This window comes from Phaenicophaeus curvirostris, chromosome 1 (genome assembly GCF_032191515.1).
Source record: "Phaenicophaeus curvirostris isolate KB17595 chromosome 1, BPBGC_Pcur_1.0, whole genome shotgun sequence".
Taxonomy (NCBI): Eukaryota; Metazoa; Chordata; class Aves; order Cuculiformes; family Cuculidae; genus Phaenicophaeus; species Phaenicophaeus curvirostris.
Window position 1 is genome coordinate 185,627,078 of NC_091392.1, and position 17,066 is coordinate 185,644,143.

General features: G+C 37.2%; 1 protein-coding gene across 9 annotated transcripts in view; it reads right to left on the reverse strand.

The window, feature by feature from the left end:
- The window catches only part of FRY (FRY microtubule binding protein), a 212,841-nt gene that overhangs the window by 95,944 nt on the left and 99,831 nt on the right, over positions 1 to 17,066 (reverse strand). For 8 of the 9 annotated variants that reach the window (XM_069882639.1, XM_069882631.1, XM_069882600.1 and 5 more), the window contains 11 exons: positions 16,868 to 17,007; positions 14,831 to 14,921; positions 14,389 to 14,468; positions 14,195 to 14,275; positions 12,193 to 12,361; positions 9,664 to 9,756; positions 9,471 to 9,569; positions 6,868 to 6,969; positions 2,525 to 2,628; positions 1,924 to 2,032; positions 916 to 1,002 (listed from right to left, as the gene is read on the reverse strand). In XM_069882639.1, the coding sequence (XP_069738740.1) occupies positions 916 to 1,002; positions 1,924 to 2,032; positions 2,525 to 2,628; positions 6,868 to 6,969; positions 9,471 to 9,569; positions 9,664 to 9,756; positions 12,193 to 12,361; positions 14,195 to 14,275; positions 14,389 to 14,468; positions 14,831 to 14,921; positions 16,868 to 17,007 (1,155 nt within the window). Of the gene's footprint in view, positions 1 to 915; positions 1,003 to 1,923; positions 2,033 to 2,524; positions 2,629 to 3,880; positions 5,113 to 6,867; positions 6,970 to 9,470; positions 9,570 to 9,663; positions 9,757 to 12,192; positions 12,362 to 14,194; positions 14,276 to 14,388; positions 14,469 to 14,830; positions 14,922 to 16,867; positions 17,008 to 17,066 lie in introns of those variants that run through there. The other variant, XM_069882644.1, reaches the window with a different exon arrangement.

Consider the following 17,066-nt stretch of genomic DNA (forward strand, 5'->3'; position numbering starts at 1 on the left):
TTCTTCAGTCACTATTGCAGATGTGTGACCCAGAATGTGGTGGAGACTGCCTGCTCAAGAATTCTGTTTCATCTTTCCTTACACTGAAGATGAAAGCTGTGCTCAAAGTAAAGCTTGCCTCTCACTTCTGCTGTGTTTGACAGTAAAAAGTTTGATCTACTTTTTCAAGCTTTTTTTGTATCAAATAAAATTTTTGTAAGGTAAGTAATTCTATTTTATCAGCTTATGGAAAAGATACAACTGTTTAATACTGCAAGATTAATATGGACAAATTCGATGAGAACATCACACATGATTTTTACTTTTCATCTGTTTGTTCTTAATTCTAAATTTTTTTCTAAATTAGAAGCACATTATTTTCAAGAGAATTTGTCATTATTTTATCACAATTATTTTGATTTTTTTTCTCAAGTTTTTCAAATTCCTGATTGTTTTCTCTAGGGAAAGCACTAGGAGGCTGACCCATGAGACTAATGTCAGTGGAGGTTTACCAGTCAGAGTGGTTCTCGTTATCCTCAATTCTTCTTACATTATGTACGAGTTTTCAGTAAAAGTGCTTTGAAAAATATCAAAGTTGCTATAGAAAACTTATCTTTATATTAAAATAGTTTAAGGCATTGCATATAGCAATAGCAGAGGGATAAGGTGATACTGGGATCAATATTCTTATCTGTGTTTTTGTTTTACACATTTGCACTACATTACATTTGATCATCTTCAATTAGGAAACATGAGATAGGCATAACCTGTGACATTTCACAGGTCAAAGTTCAGATATGTATTTTACCAATAAATCAAGTTCAAGATTTGGCCTGAAAACAGGACAATGGTGAAAGCATGGTTAGAATACAACCAGAAGGTAACTAGCATAATACAACACATACTAACTCAATGAAATGGAGATGCACATCATACCTCAGGGTTGAGACTGAAAGCTTTTGCTGGTTTTCCAACACAAAGGAAGTCAAATATAATTTCTTTCATTGCAAAATCCAAACGTTCCTAAAATAGTAAAAATATTGAAAATCATTACACTGCTCACTTCTGCTATTATTTTCTTTAAGGCAACAGAATGTTGAAAACTAGTTGAAATTAGGAAAACCAGATTTCTAGAAGTTTGCAGAACATATTATCAGATCTAAGCTTTCAACACTGCTGTAAGTTGACAAATTCAAAAAATTTTATGATTTAAATAGAAAATGATCCATTTTGGAAATCAATCTATTTCATTTTAACTGTGGTAATTATGGTACTAACTTAGTATTTTATACAAAAGGAGCTTGTTCACAGATGGTACAGTTCAGGGAAGATTTCAAGCATCTGTTTAATTCATTCCTATTTAGAAACTTCAAGTATGTGCTTAAGTGCTTTGCTCAATGGGAATGTTTTTGGAATTTAGGTAATAAAAAAGATGAAACTTCCAGCACTGAAGGCTACTTTGTTTTAGCAAATCCCATTTGAACCAATGAAAACTACATATGTCAACTCCATGCTGAACTTGGGATTTCTCTGACGTAATGCTTTAAAAGCAGTGAAACTTATTGTCCTGTATAATGGGAATGATTCACCACCAGGAAAAAAACCAGTTTATTTTTTTGAAGTTTACTGACAGTCAAAGCTTGTCAACAAATGCATTTTCTGACTTGCCGGCTATTAAAAAAAAAAAAAAACCGACAAAAAATACACCTGACCTGAACTTAAAACATTTGTATTCATTTTCAGTGGAATGAAGTTAACCAAAACCTCTTCTTCGAAAGAAGTTTCCCTCACCTCAGTCTATAATTTTCTCATTGCCTAGATGAAAGACACTAACAATGCAGTTGCAAGAAATTCAGAAAAAAGTAGTTTTCTTATTTGTCAATTTGTTCCTGTGAAACTAAGTTACTCACTAATTAGAAAGACATCTGCCTGGTTCTCCCATACCTGTGCAATAAACTGTATTATCTTCACAAAGATGTTTAGAGGCATGTCTCTTGGCACAACACCACGAGACCCTTTTGGGAAAAGTGTTGTGACAATAGTAATAAGTCGACTGTAAAAGAAGGAAAAAAACGCATTAGATATTTCTGGACCTTGCAGACTTTCACTTCCCATGAAACATAAACTGGAAATCCTAATCCATTTAGAAAGACTATAATGTATTCCCTTTGAAATGAAAATGTAGTGTGGTATCTTTTTCTGATCTTTTGCTATAAACTCATTACAATTCTTTTATTTCATTACTACATTACAAGTAACAATAAATCAGTCAATGACGTGCCACTACGGAAATATTTCTACCTTTAACCAGGCAAGGAGTGATTTTCAGTTCTTCAGAAAGCAGAAACGCTTTATGCAGTAATTTTAATAGGTGGAAGAATAAACTGACAGTGCCACAAAATGTAATATTTTGCTCCATACTGTTGAGTTCTTTACACAAAATGAACAGGTTCTATTCAAAGGAGTTCAGGAGAACTATAAAACCTCTCCACTCGCAACATCCACTCAACAAGGCCTCATTATCATTACAAATATAGCACCTTACCTTTGCGTAGCTGTGTTGCTTTCACATTTAATTCTGATCATGTAAACCCACAGTAGTCTATACAGAGATTCCAGTGCAACTCGAGCCATTTTGGGGTCCTTATTCTAGAGAAATATATTACATAAGAATAAACTTCAGGCACAAATTGGAAAGGAAGTTCTGCAATTAATGGATGTCAAGGTTCAGAGTTTTCATGAGGACACTACAAAAAGATACAGTCTCACAGCTGCCCAGCACTCAGCTGCAGAACACTTATGCATCTGACTGGACTCTCCTGGCATTACGTAAGTTGTCACAAAACCCAAGGAACAATTTAGTTAAATTAGGTATCTTACAATTTAAAATCTTTATTGGAAAACCACCTCAATTTGACTGTGAAAAGAAAACCTCATCTTCAGTCAATTCTGCCAGTACAAAAGCTGTTGCCCTGTGGTGGAGACCCGGTAAGAACACTGCTGATAAATAAATGTACAGCATGAATTCAAAAGTGAAAGGACAAGAAACTGTGGATGCTTAGGCTGGCCTAATTAGCATGCCATCTGGGATCAGCTGTACTGGATTGGATTATTTGTCTGGATTGCTGTTTATTTTTGGAAACTTTTGAAATAGTACAAGATTCTCTTAAAGTCTCTCCGGTCATATGAAATTTTTCTGTTTCAGTGGCAGCTTTAAGGGCTTTCTGTGTAGGATGCAAGTATATGCAGTCCAGTCAGACGGTTTCCCATTTGCTGGATCATCCACTAGGTTAAATTTTGAAGGAGACCAGTACACTTTGACCCAAGATAAGATTTGCCTGGCTCACAATGCAAATCTCCTTGGCAAAGAGCTGATTTTTGTTTGCAGACACATGTTGTGTCACAGATCAAAGAATGTGGTTTGATCAAAGAAACTGCAACCAATGCCATGAATAATTCCTGAATGTGTATTAGTCTAGGTCTGAAAAGACAACTTGCAGATTATATGGGGCATGGCTCCCACTTCCACTGTGGCTCTTGTCACAAGTCTAGGACATGGTCCTTGGGTTAAAATTTCCATGTAACCCCTTGACAACACATTTTATACAATAAAGCTGGAATGGAATAGAAAATTGAAAATCCTTTTTGTTTATTATAGCAGCATACAGTAGTTGTAGAGCATGATTAGAATAAGCAGTTAAAGGAATTACAAAGTTTATGTGACTTATTATTCTTTGCCGGATTTAAAAATCATAACATTCTTCACAATTTGTTTCATAACCTGCTTGCTTTCAATCCATTTTTCATCACATATCATCATGTCAGTCTTCGTAAATTTCAGTCCTAAGAATTTCATTTCTTCAACAGGTGACGAAATACATTTATCCAAGTTTAGTCTTACCTCAAAGCTTTCAAGAAAACAGCAGACAGTGGCTAACTGAGTAAAGGTAATAAGAGCCTGTGTGGCAGAGGAGGAAATCATCCCTATAGGCAAAGGTCCAAATATTCCAGAGATGAGACAATTCAGCTGTGAGGGCAGTTGAGAAGAGACGGAGGAGAAAAAGGTTGAGACTGATATTATTCAAGCTTTCCAAAAACAGTAGAAGAGTTTCCTGTCAGAAACAACAAGCTGCAGAGTAGAAACAGGATTGAGAGCAAGAAGATAAAATGCCTGAGAAATATCCAGGGAAATCATGGGTAAGCCCATGGTCAAGATCTGTGCAAGTGCATGGTGGCTGGGTGCCCCATATTTTGGAAAGCACACAGCGTGTCTCCTTTTGGGAAAATGAGAGAAGTCCACCTCCAACTGAGTCTCTAGTATTTTGAGTATTTTTGTCAAGAAGAAAAATCCGGCTAGCAATTCTAGGAAATGGAGTATTTGGCCTAATATATCTGATATCTTCTTCACTTTCCCAACAAGAGGTACTTGCGCTGGATGCTGTTCCTTTACTGCTGCTGTCAGTGACCAACTCACTGTTGGTGTTGAAGAATCTGTCCAGGTCAACGTGGGCCTTTTGAACATGGGAGTAGTCACGACAGGGCTCTGTCAGGATCTGCTTTGTTTCTTCTTCGATATACTCTGCTGGCTTTTATCCGTTGTTGTTGCTCTTTTAGAAATTTCTCTTTCAATGCCTCTGCCTCTTCTTCTGTGATTGGTGGCGGAGCTAGTGGATCACCAGGAGTGAGGCCCATTTTCTTTAATTCTTCCATTTCTGTTCTCCAGTAATATGGTGTTAGGTCTAGTCCATTCAGGCCAAAGGGATATTGTGCTGGTACCCATGGATTCATTCCTGTGATAGGCATTGTTTGACCCATTCTTTGTAAATTAAGTTCTGCATCCTTGGCTCAAATTGTACTGGAGCTTTCTCCTTGTCCCATGTTGCTCCCATGGAAAAAGTTTGCCTCTAAATGAAATACAGTGCTTTGACTCTCTCCTATATAGAATTCCTGCCTTGAGTAGTTTTTTGTAAATAAAGTTTAGTTAATGATAAATGTTCCATTTCAAAACCAGGATACTTATTAACTTTTATACTGCTTTCAACAGGGTAGTATGAAATGCTCTTTAGCCAGAATTTGGCTGAGGTCAAGTATTTCCATGTCCTGGCAGGAGTGTCCTTTATTAATTCAATAGAAAGGTTTGTTTCTGTAACATCAGAGATTTGTCAGTTTATATTAAAATCAGAAATATTATTATAATATAAAACTTCTACCTTCCCTAGCATAAGCTTGACCTTTATGGTTTTGTGAAGGAGATTGTGCTCTATGGGGTGTGGAGGCTCCTGAGAAATCTCATCCATTATGTGGTTCACGGGAGCCCACACAAGATCATGGAGTTCTATGTACTGTCCTGGTGTGCATAACTCTTCTTCTAATAGAAGGATTTCTCCTTTTTGTTGATTTAGCTCTTCTTTAATCTGTGTGAGTGTGTTTTGGGCTTTGAGGTGACACTCAGACTGGTGAAGTGATTGCTTGAATGGTTTGGGCATTTGCTCCTTTGTATTGAGAAGGAGCAGCCAATCTGTTCTTAATTTAGTCCAGTATTCAGCTACCTCACCTTCTCCCCAAACTAAAGACTGAATGTGCCACCACATTAGTCTCTGAGGCTATGAACTGAAGTATACAGCAATGAATTACAGGTGGCAAGGCAAATTCCAATTTGATTTTCAATTGCTAAGGTAGGAGTAACTTTACTTAAATTTTCTCTAATGGTTTCAAATAACTTCTAATGATCTCCCTAATTTTCAGAAAAATTTATGCTTCCAGCTGTGTCCTCAGAGATCCTACAGCTGTAGTAACTTTTCCTAAAGCTTGTATAACTTCATAAATATCCACACAATCAATTGCAATAACATTTATTTTCTGGATCTCTCTGCAAATAAGGTTCTAATACCTCTTCAGAAGAAGGAAGTAAATCAGGTTCAAGTGGAAAGAAACCTCCAGAGAGACTATGAACATTTTGTAGAGCTATTCTAATACAGCAGGATTCATATGAAGACAGTCAATACAAATGGTTTCATTAAGATGAGGACCAAGTACTGCAAGAAAGCAACAGCAATAAAGCATGTAACATATACCTTGTTGACAAGCTTGGGAATTAAACTTCTGGAGAACAGAGATTCCCTCCAGCTTGCCTCTGAGGTAAGAAAGTGCATCCATGTTCTACCTGTGCCATTTGCAGAAGCCTCCTAACCACTGCTTCATCAAGCAGCAAATTGGAGGCCTTTCATTGAAGCTAACTTCAGGTAGGCACAGGACCATCCTTTCATAATGATCCACAAGCGTGGATGTGAGTTATTGCACAAGTAAAAGAAACATGGAGGAGTAGTAATGATAATTACCACATGTGAATGGAACAGTTTGTGCTGGCAGATTGCTATGGACAGTGAAGTATTAACTTTCAAAGATCTAACAAATGGTAAAGGAATAAGAAGGGATACTTGGAGGAAAGACCATAAAATAGTCTAGGAGTTTTTAATGCAACTTAACAAAGTGAAACAGGCAAAAGAATCACTGTCCTGCAACTAATTCCATTCTGATAAAATAATAAGTGCTTTGTTTGAGAATGTCTTCATCGAAAAGGGCAATTTGATAGTGGGTCAGTTTTAGTACATCACTTGAGCTAATAACTTCCATCAACAATTTTACCTTTTTCACAGCTGTTTGACTGGTTTGTTTTGAGCACCAGCAGAAATTCAGACTAGGCACAAGAACACTCTTTTGTTATTGAAAAAAATCTGCACAGCTGAAGTATTTGTACTATTGGGAATAAAATTATTTATGGAATCAGGCAAGAGCAATAATTCAGCACATTTACCTAAAGCAGATTTGCAACAGATCAATAATGCATATTGAAGTTTTAATACATTATTAAAACCAGCACATACTAACCTTGAGATTGGATAGGCAATTGTTGAGGAAAATATGCCATCTGTTTAAAAAGAACTGCTTCTGGCTGACACAAAGCAGGCATGTTACCAAAGGGTACAAAGCCTAAACAAGAAATGGATGTGGATACTGTATTATTTGCATGTCTACACAACATAAAAGCAACTTAATAGAGCTACTGTAAACTTAAAAGCTCTAACTCTTCCATTTTGAGCAAAACATGTTAGCAAACATAAACACATTGTTAACTAGTACAATTTAAGAAGAATCTTTCTCTAAAGTTGTTAAAGATGTTTTATGGATGAATTAAATCCAACCAAATGTCTACTTATACTAGTGTAACAAATCCAAAGATGGGCCACAAATCAATTTTACAGACTCACAGGGTTAATTTCTATCAGTTAACTGTGAAATGATAGCATGGAAATAACTAGATTTTATTATAATAACAACAGGAACCACAGAGAATGCTGAGACTTGCTAATGCTCAGATGCCTATTACTCCTCAAAATCTACAGTCACAACATTTACTGAGAGACAGGTTGAATACCCTGAACAACTGTATTAAAATACGGGCAATGCCTGGATTTGCTGGTAGTTACATCTTGCAAAGTAAAAAATAAAAAGGAACAAGGCAGAATATAGAAGTCCAAATACTGGAACCTGGTCTCTATGTCAATACTTAATTTGATACTTGTAAATGTTACACTCAAGAAAGAGCTAAAATGCACCTGTGAATTTTGAAACTGACTTTGCTATTTCAGAAACACTTCTCTTTTTCAGCTGTCATGCTAATATACCCAATCAGGACTTAAAAGTTCTTCGTTAAAAATAAGGAGACTTTATCTGAAAGACTAACGATTCACAAAACTAACCCTAAGCTTCTAACTTCAATCACAGCTCAAGGTATAAAAGCACCGTAATCCCCAACTTCTGTCCTGTAATATATAACGTAAATCTACAGCTGTGTCAGACCTAGTGTCTTCAGCCAATGGCAAATATACGCTTATTTTTATTTTTATAATCTTTATGTCCAAAATACATACGAGAGAGGATAACTAAAGTCTTTTCATGGAAGACTTTCTTACATTATGACTATAATAGCTATGTACTTGACGAGATCACAGAGTTTAGTAACATCCCAAGATTGTTACAACCCATCAGAAGGAAGAGCCCTAGGAGGGAAGACACAAATAATCTCCTGGAGTTTCCTAATTCTCTTCATTCACTATCAAGAGAACCTCAATCACTAGCTCAGATGAGGCACTTTTAGACAGAAAATGAGGCAAGATGAATGCCTCCATCCTGCCTGTATAGTGAGCGCACCGATTCACACAACACTAATCTTGGAAAGGAAGGTCCCCTTCAGACTCTAAAGAGTGTGCTTTCTTCCTGGAAGCCTGAAAATATGCACTGCAGCTATTTCTGCCAACTGTTTGCCTTTCCCCTCCTCCTCCTCCTCCCAGTGTTTGTACTTCTAATCGCACCCTCACAAGAATCTATTCTATTTTGCCACTTTTAACTATATAGCCTCCAGTGTGGTATGTGTAGACAAGTAATCAAATGCAAAGCCCCAGCTGTGCAATCCTTTCTCAAGCATGTAGTGTTGACTTTGGCATTTCTGGCCACCAGTTTGGGGAAGTTCTACCTACTGTAAAAACCGTACAGCAAAGCTCTTACCCTGCTGTAGATTCAACAATGTTTTATTAACTCAGCAGAGTGGAACAAAGCCACATGAGCAGAGTGAAATCAGAAAACCATCACCAGACTCCACTAATTCAAACTGAATCAGGACTGTGCTCCAAGGGATGCTCTGACTCTCCCCTGGGACTGATGTAACAGTGGCAGAGCTCAAGCACACTCCTGAAGTCCTCCCCGCAGAGTCACTAGCACTAGTGATCAGAGTTTGCCGAGAGTGCTGGGATCAGGGAAGTCTTTTTGACTTTCCCACAGAATGACGGAGGACAAATGACAACTTTCTTTACTTAAAAGGTCCAAGACTTCAAAACGGATTAGCTAACACCACATTGCTGATGTGCACTGACCCAGTTGGAGAGACAGACTGCTTAAGGCAGCCAGCATCAAACTGACTCAGATCCTCATTTAATTCAGATCAACTCATGCTTCCAAAAATATACTGCAGTGCCACTGTTCATCTCACAAGAAAAAAAATTAAATAGGGAGCAGCACAGTAGCCAAGTTACAGATTTAGAAGGGCATGCGTTATACATTTTTTTGTTCCTACAATGCACTATTGAAGCCCTGTGAAAGAGTTGTTCCTACATGCCTCATTTGTTCTCGCTTGACAAGAAGTGATGTCTATTCTTTCTCTTCTCCTCCCAATGTTTAAACACAGGTATGAAAAAACCTAATCAACTGATATTCACAGAACCAGAAACTGAAAACGTTTGATTCAGACCAATTTAGACCATATTTTGAATAAAATAAAGATGGTTATTTTCTGCAAACACAATAACCTTCCCTGCAAATAGAAATGTATTGGTTATAAAGCTGAATACAGAAAAAAATTTTGCAATTTCCCCAGAGTCCTGCTCAGAGATATTTTTAACAAAGAATTTTAGCATCTGCTTCTGAGGGTTACTAACCAATGAGTGTTTCTTTCGTGAGGAAAGTTCAAGTGTTGTATCATACAGGCTTTCAACAAAGTTCCTCAGACAGGGGACATTCACTTCATTTTTGACAGCCTGAAAGAAAATTCCATGTTAATAAAGCACTATTTCACAAGCTGGTTTACCCAACATAAAGAAATTATGTAAACAACCTGAAAAATAAACTCACAGCTGCTACGGGGACAAGAATTTCAACAAACAGTCCTGCCAGTGCATGCTTGATATCTTTGTCTTTAACTTCAAGGAAATAATGTGCACACTCCTAAAACAAAACAAAACAAGAAACATAAATTGCATATAAGCTGGAATAAAGACCTCTAAATGTTTGCTGAATGCACATCAAGTGCCATTGACTGGTTTTATCTTGCAAATCCCACAGAAAACATTTTTTATTAACTTCTAAATCTGCATTTTGCAGCAAGCACAAAGCAGGACATAAGTCAAGATCAAGAATCCGTTACTCTTAACAATGACAATCCACAAACTCTCCTCTGATTCCAGCTGCATTTGAGGGCATTCTAGGGATGGAAAGGGAGCTGGACTCAGGGGCTGACCTCATGCCTTTCCTGTGTGTACCTTCAGGAGCAGGAGTAATATCCCCCATGGACTGCTTTACACAGTGCTCTGGGAGGCCAGAAAAGGAACGCACTTCTCCGGTAAAATAAAGAGGGCAAGGATCAATCTTACTGTAAACAGTTTGGGTAAATTTCACTGCTGGGATCCATTGCAGATTAAGGATCAATACAGAACTGTGCTACGTGAAGGAAGAGACCTGTGGTGCAAAACACAATTCCCAGCCTGCAACTGGGGTTTGAGAGAGAAAGTAAAAACGTACTTTTGTTCTAAACATGCAGCAAGCTACCATCCACGTAGCTGTGCTGCTCAGGAAATGAGGGAGGGCAGATAAGCATACACCTACACTTGTGTTTCTGTACAACTTCTCTGAGAATGACAACTCATGTCATTGCGGTTACTTCTTTCTTTTGGGTCCAAGGTCCACACAGCCACTGATGTTACAAGGATGTTCCCCACTACCCTTTATTGCACAGGCATGCAAAGCAGTTTACATTTTAGACCATGCCTAATTTTTCCTGGCTATATGCAGTCTTCTATACCACATGGCTTCAGTCATACCAGCCACTTCTGCTACGCAGGGGAGGCCCCTGTCCAAAGACAGCAGTCTTCCTGGGCTGCTTCTGCCCTGCTTGGTGGAAGACAGGCTCTTCTGGAGCTTGCTCCTGAGATTAGCTCTGCTGTTGAAAGCATCTCTCTCTACTAGTGCAGAGCTGGTGTGACAGGGCTTGTAGCTGAGGCACTGTGTGTACTCAAACTAACAGATGAATTGCCCACAGAACTGAGCTGTAGGAGTATTTCACCAAATTGACCAGAACTGGTTTTCCTACATGCACAGTGTATCTTAGGATGCATTGTAGTACATGTAAGAATCAATTTTGTGCCAAGATATTGTAGTCATGAACACAGTAGAGATCACTGGCATGCAAATTTTGGGTCTACTGTATGAAAGCTCTACCACTGATTTCAACAGCAGTGAATGCTGGATTCCACCAGTGCTGTGCCGTAAATATACAAAGTCATTCACTCATAGTCATGTGCTTTGAACACACGCTACTTTGATATTTCACCAGCTCTGGATGATTTACATTAAGGCAACACATACTCAGATGAGTTCATGTAATGAAGCATAAGGTAAGAAGAAAAATGAGCTGTTTCTGTGTTGTTAAATATGGTTTAAAACACATTGCAAAATTGAAATAGAATATTCTTCCTGTTCAGGATGTAGAGAAACATCCTAGCGTGTATGTGTGCACATGTATCTGAAATCCAATGTCAAATCCTTACTTGTAGGCATCTGAAATTGATTTTTTTACTCCACTTAAACCATTAATAAGCTGATCTTTACATGAGGGTTTATATAAAACATGTATTTTACTGCACAAGCAGCTACAAACCATGTAGCCATGAGGGTGATCCCCAGGAAAAACAGGGGATAAAGAATGTTAAGCTGAATAAACCAGCTGATGGGAACAGAACTCACTGTACCTTACCAGTAAGAATGAGGGCTTTTAAAATATATAAACATAAAAGATTTTCCTTTCTTTAAAAAATAATGAAATCTGTTAATTTAATGCATTCATGATAGTCAAACTATGCTCTGTACTAGTGGCTCTCAAACCAGAATGTACCAATAGGAAGGAGGCTGAAGCTGTAGTTTAAGGAGACAAAACAGTTAAAGGAAATTCTGTCCATCTTTTTCCTCAATTCTTTGCCTCTTCCTCTGCGTTTTTCTCCACCAGAGTTCCTCTCCTTTCTAGCAACTATGTCAAGGGTGGAAGATTCACTTTGGTGACAGTGAACACCTAGGAAGACATAGCCAGGCAGGGACACGGAAAGGAACAGCTGTGGGATGGCAGAGTGGAAGGTCTAGGGTCTACAGAACCAAAATTCTCTTTTTTTGAGAGTGAGATATAGGGACTAGGAGTATATGCCTAATGAAAAGTTGGTATGGAATGAGAGATTGGAGACTGGAACACCGAGGTTCAGAATAAACATGAAGTAGCTGTACATACATTTATGTGGGAACGAGATGTGGAAAATTTCCTGGAGTATTACAGGGAGGATGTAGGGAAGCCTATTCTAAAAGGTCTGCGAACTACAGTTGTATATTTATGAATTTTACCTGCATAAACTGAAGAGAAGCTTCAAAGTCCTCCACAGGATACATCTTGATGCGAAAGAATTTCATTCCCATTATAAGACTGATAATGCTTTGAACTACATATGGGCTTTGTTCTTTATGCCGTAACTCTTTTAACTCAGCTATGAATTTCTTCTTTACAGCAGGAAATCTATGAATTCACATTGGTTAGTTACAAAAAAGTATAGACTCATATTTTAAATGTATTGTAAGGTAAGTGGGGAAAAACATAAAGAAGATTCAACCTCAGTTGTAAAATGCCACTTCAGTCAGTATGAGACTAAATTTCTTTTTGTTCGGTTTTCTTTCACTTCCGATGAACTTAGAAAAGAAAATTAAGTCTATGGTCCCTTTGGATAACTACAACTTCCCCAGTATTTTCTCACCATGTACCTCTTTTACGTAAAGGTTAACAATTTAAATAGAATAACCCCCTCACATGTTTTTCAAAAACTCCAAGATGAATGGTAGTTTTCTTGCAAGTACACGCAATGTTTTCAAAAGAAAATACTTAAATGATAATCATGAAAATACTGAGATAGGCTATTCCTCCCTTCATTTTTTTCTAATAGCCATTACAGTAACACTTAAGCATTAGCTACAATACTTTGGGATAAGGAGGTCTGTGACCTTCTTCTGCCTTCCCCATGAGTCTATTGGATGTGTCCTTTGAGACACACTGTCCGTAAAATAACACACAGTAAGATTATCCAATAGAACCTCCTGTATTTTTTGAGACAAAATGAAAAGAACATAATTTCTGTGGGCAGGTGTAGCATGTATCAACCTGTTGTTATTAACTCTGACATTGAACACGGGAGAGCTGAAAAAACAGGTTAGCAGGAAGAAGTCCTTCAGTAGGAGTACCATCACAGCAAGGCCCTTCAGAACTGGAGGAGAAAAACAGTATTTAAGGAGAACAAGTATGTCTTGTCTTTGACAGGCAACTTGAACCTTCAGATCCAGATGTCACTTTCCCTTTTGCCTTTGACATAACAAATTTAGGTGAAAAGGGACAAGCGTCTGAGGCCACTTCTCCACAGCCACATCTCTATAGCGGACAACTCTCTGCAGGACTAGTCTCTGCAGGCCAACTCCACACAAGGAGGGTTAGAGTTAAGGTTAGGGTTATGGTTTGGGGCTCCCCATGGAGAGTTGTCCCTGTGGAGAACTGGCCACAGGCAGTTGTCATAGACCCAATTTAGAAGCCCAGGTAAGGCCTTAGCTGAAGTTTGTGAAAGACATATGATTTCCAGAAACTCAAACCGGTTTGGCCTCACCAAGCTAAATAGGTAAGTTTGGTAAAATTGATTGGTCTTATAGGGCAGATTCTCTCTCAGCAACATCAAGAAATCAGGAGACAGAGACCACTGACGTGGATCTGTGTTGGGGCAGTTAAGTTTCACCTGTCTGCCTAGTTTGTGTGATAAGCACATGATGAGACGTTATATCAGGAATAAGAGTTTCTGAACATCTGCTTCCATATTCAAAATTTAAGACCAGACCCCATAAAGTGTTTTCAGTCTCTACTGCGACACCCTGCTAAGAATTGCAGGATGAAGGATTCAAAAATAGTTGCATTAAGTTCTGAACTGAAATAACGGCAGAGAAACTTTAAAATGTAGCTATGTTGGAGTATGGCCACCCTTAGGTTTGTCCAGCTAAAGGAAAAATAATGCATAGAAAAAAGATTAATTAAAATATCTCTCTCCAGCCATTTGGGCTTTCCACAGATGTCATAGCTGAGATAAGAAAAACAATGTTGCTGTAGTCTAGTTGAACTTATTTAGTATCACTGGACTAGACGAAGAAAGCCTGTGATTTCCTAAACTTCTATGTCCACCTGGATGAACAGAGGGCCAGTGAGCTGAAATGATTTATTCCTACACTATCTTTTAAAGGAGGGAGAAAATCAGAATAATCATATGTTAAGCAAGTAAAACTTCTCAGATTTCCATTATTTATGGTATTCTATTTTACTTACTTTGCTTGAGCTAGAACACCTATTACTTCTGCATATAAATCTGCAACAATGTGCATATTTCCAGTGTTAGGACCAAGGTACCTAGCAAAAGACAGGAAAGAATTCGTGGCTGAGAAAGCATCTTGCTTAAACCATTACAATTAAAATATTCAGCTTTTTTTTTTTATAGAATTTGGTGTGAAAAAGCACCTTACCCCTCTTTGTATTTAAAGTGCTTGAAGGCCAAGTTAATAATATCATGTACCAAGCTGTCTATTACAGGATGAAGTGGAATCTGAAAACACAAAATAAAACATAACTGGTACACATACACTATACTTCAAGCTGCCTACCTTAGTACTTTTGTTATTTCTAGGTGTCTTCCCTACACAAATATGGTATCAGCTGACACAGCATCTAGCTAACAAAACAGTTGAAATGAGTCAGATGTTTAAAGTTTATTTAATATTGAAGAAAAATACTTCGGCTCCAAAGACCCAGCAATTAAAGTCTGTATAAGCACAGAATATTACATATCTCACAGATGCAAGAAAGCCAGCAATAAACAAGCATGCAAGGTTTATTTCATGCTAAAATTGGGTTTTATTGGTAATTTCCACCATTTTCTAGTTAATGAATAATTTAAGAACTCCATACCTGTTTTAAGACTTCTATTAATACTAAAGAAAAAATAAAATCAATAGCCAGATCTCTTCTCTCCATTAAATAATCCCTTTGCTGTTCATCACTGCAAAATCAAAACAGGAACACAGTATTTAGGAGATATGTTGTAATTTATATTATATGTCCTGCTCAATTGCACAAATATGGATAACAGGGGATTGTGTTCTACTTTTTAAACTGCAGTCCAGTATTTCAGAAAGTAATGCACTCAAATGCTCTTAAATCGGAGATAAACAGAAAATTCATCTTGCTACTTCCACCTTCTTTCAAATGCTTAATTGTTGCTCTCTATCTCCTCCTTTTTCTCAGTTTAAGATCAATACAAAACTTTCTCAAGAAAAAAAGCAACAAAACAGAAACAAAGACACTTTTGGATTCTATATTCTAACAAATAAATTTAATTTCAATTTCCTTGCTGATGGCACCATTTAGATAGTTCTCAATTACACTTTGGGGACAAAGGTAATTAATTACTTTTTATTATCAAATTCATATTTAGACATGTGACAGATTTTGAAAAATGCCCTACAAGCACTGATGAAGAATTCACAAATGAACTATATTCTCTTTTTAAAACTGTCCATGTGTTATTTTTTTTGGCTTTGGCTCCACTTGACAAATATTCAAATGTATTCCTTGTGCAGAGTAACACAGGAATAAGTGGTCTAAGATGAGTAGCTTGCAATGCAAATACAAAAATATCCATTTGGATCATGTGATCCAAATCATGTGATCACCGTTTCAAAGTGTATTGAAAAGATAACACGAAATATACAATAATTTTAAAAAATTAAACATTAAAGGGACAGTTCTCCAGTTTGTTTGAAGGAGTTACCACTGATTTCAGTGAGATTTCTGTATGTATAAATTCAGCATAATTCTTATAAACATTAAGAACATTAGTGATTTCAACCAACTGTACTTATGTGCTTATAATAAAACATGCATGTAAGATTTCTGCTTGATCAGTGATGACATAAATTTTTTGCATATTTCATTTTCTTGGTTTCATGTTAACTGGAGAAATGACTGGCTATATGTTCTTTCTGTCATACTATGAATTGACACAGTGGCCTTGGTTCACTGCTAAGCTGACTTGTAACTAGATTTTGGGTGGAGTTCCTGAAGATATCTATTTATGAGCGCCTAATCCTGTACTAGACTTCTGTAATGTGTCAAGAGGCACTTCAAAGTAAGGATTCATCTTATCCAAAAGCAGGCATCTAACTGACAAATCATGCCTACTTTCACTGACATATCATACCTACTTTCACTGACATAAAAAGTCTGGAAGAGTCTGATTCAGGTTCACTTCTACCTTGATTTTCTAAAACTAGCTCCTACCCCTTCATTCCAGCAACTATTGCTTTCAGTAATTACTGGATTATAATGCAATCCTAACGGGAAGAACTGATGAGACATTTCCAAACACCAGATCTGCCACTGTTAGATTCTTTAAACCATCAAACCTCAATGTAAATAAAGACCAATCTGTTGCCTTATTACTGAGAAACTACTGATAATGATCATAAGAGATCAATATATTTGTTTGAGGGTTTTCATTTTTGCTTGTTTGCTTTAACAGTGAAGTCAATGTTGCTAAAACCCTTTGGCTATTCATATTTTTCTGGATTGAGGATAGCTGTTACGTGAAACTTCTATGACTAAGCAGAAGGCTGTATAAAAAAATAATTCTTTTAAGTGTCACAGAATTACTGCCTGCTCACATGAGTAAAGAATACAGACAGTTTTGCATACAAACCAACATTTAAATGACTTTACAGTATCCAAAATAGCACTAAGAAATAATGCTTAAACTATGAGGCGCATAATGTTAAATATACAACTACTCCATCCATCTAGAAGCTGAAAGGAAAAGTTCCAGGAAGCAGCAGAAAAGGATGACAACAACTTTCAAACAACTGTAACCACAAAAGCTGATATGCAAAATGTAATATGCTTTACCTTAGAATCTGTCAATAATGTACATATGCATATTCAAAGTCATACCTTTTGGATTTAGTGCTTGTTCTTGGTCTGTACTCATGAGATTCATCTTCTATGCCATTCTGTCTTTTATACCAATCAAACAAAGTGCGCAGGATAGAGGGCAGACAATATTCTGAAAGTGAGCTCATTGAGCTTATTACCTATGAGGAAAATACAAAAAATCAATGGGTGTTCAAGTTCTCTATCCTCCTTAAAAAAA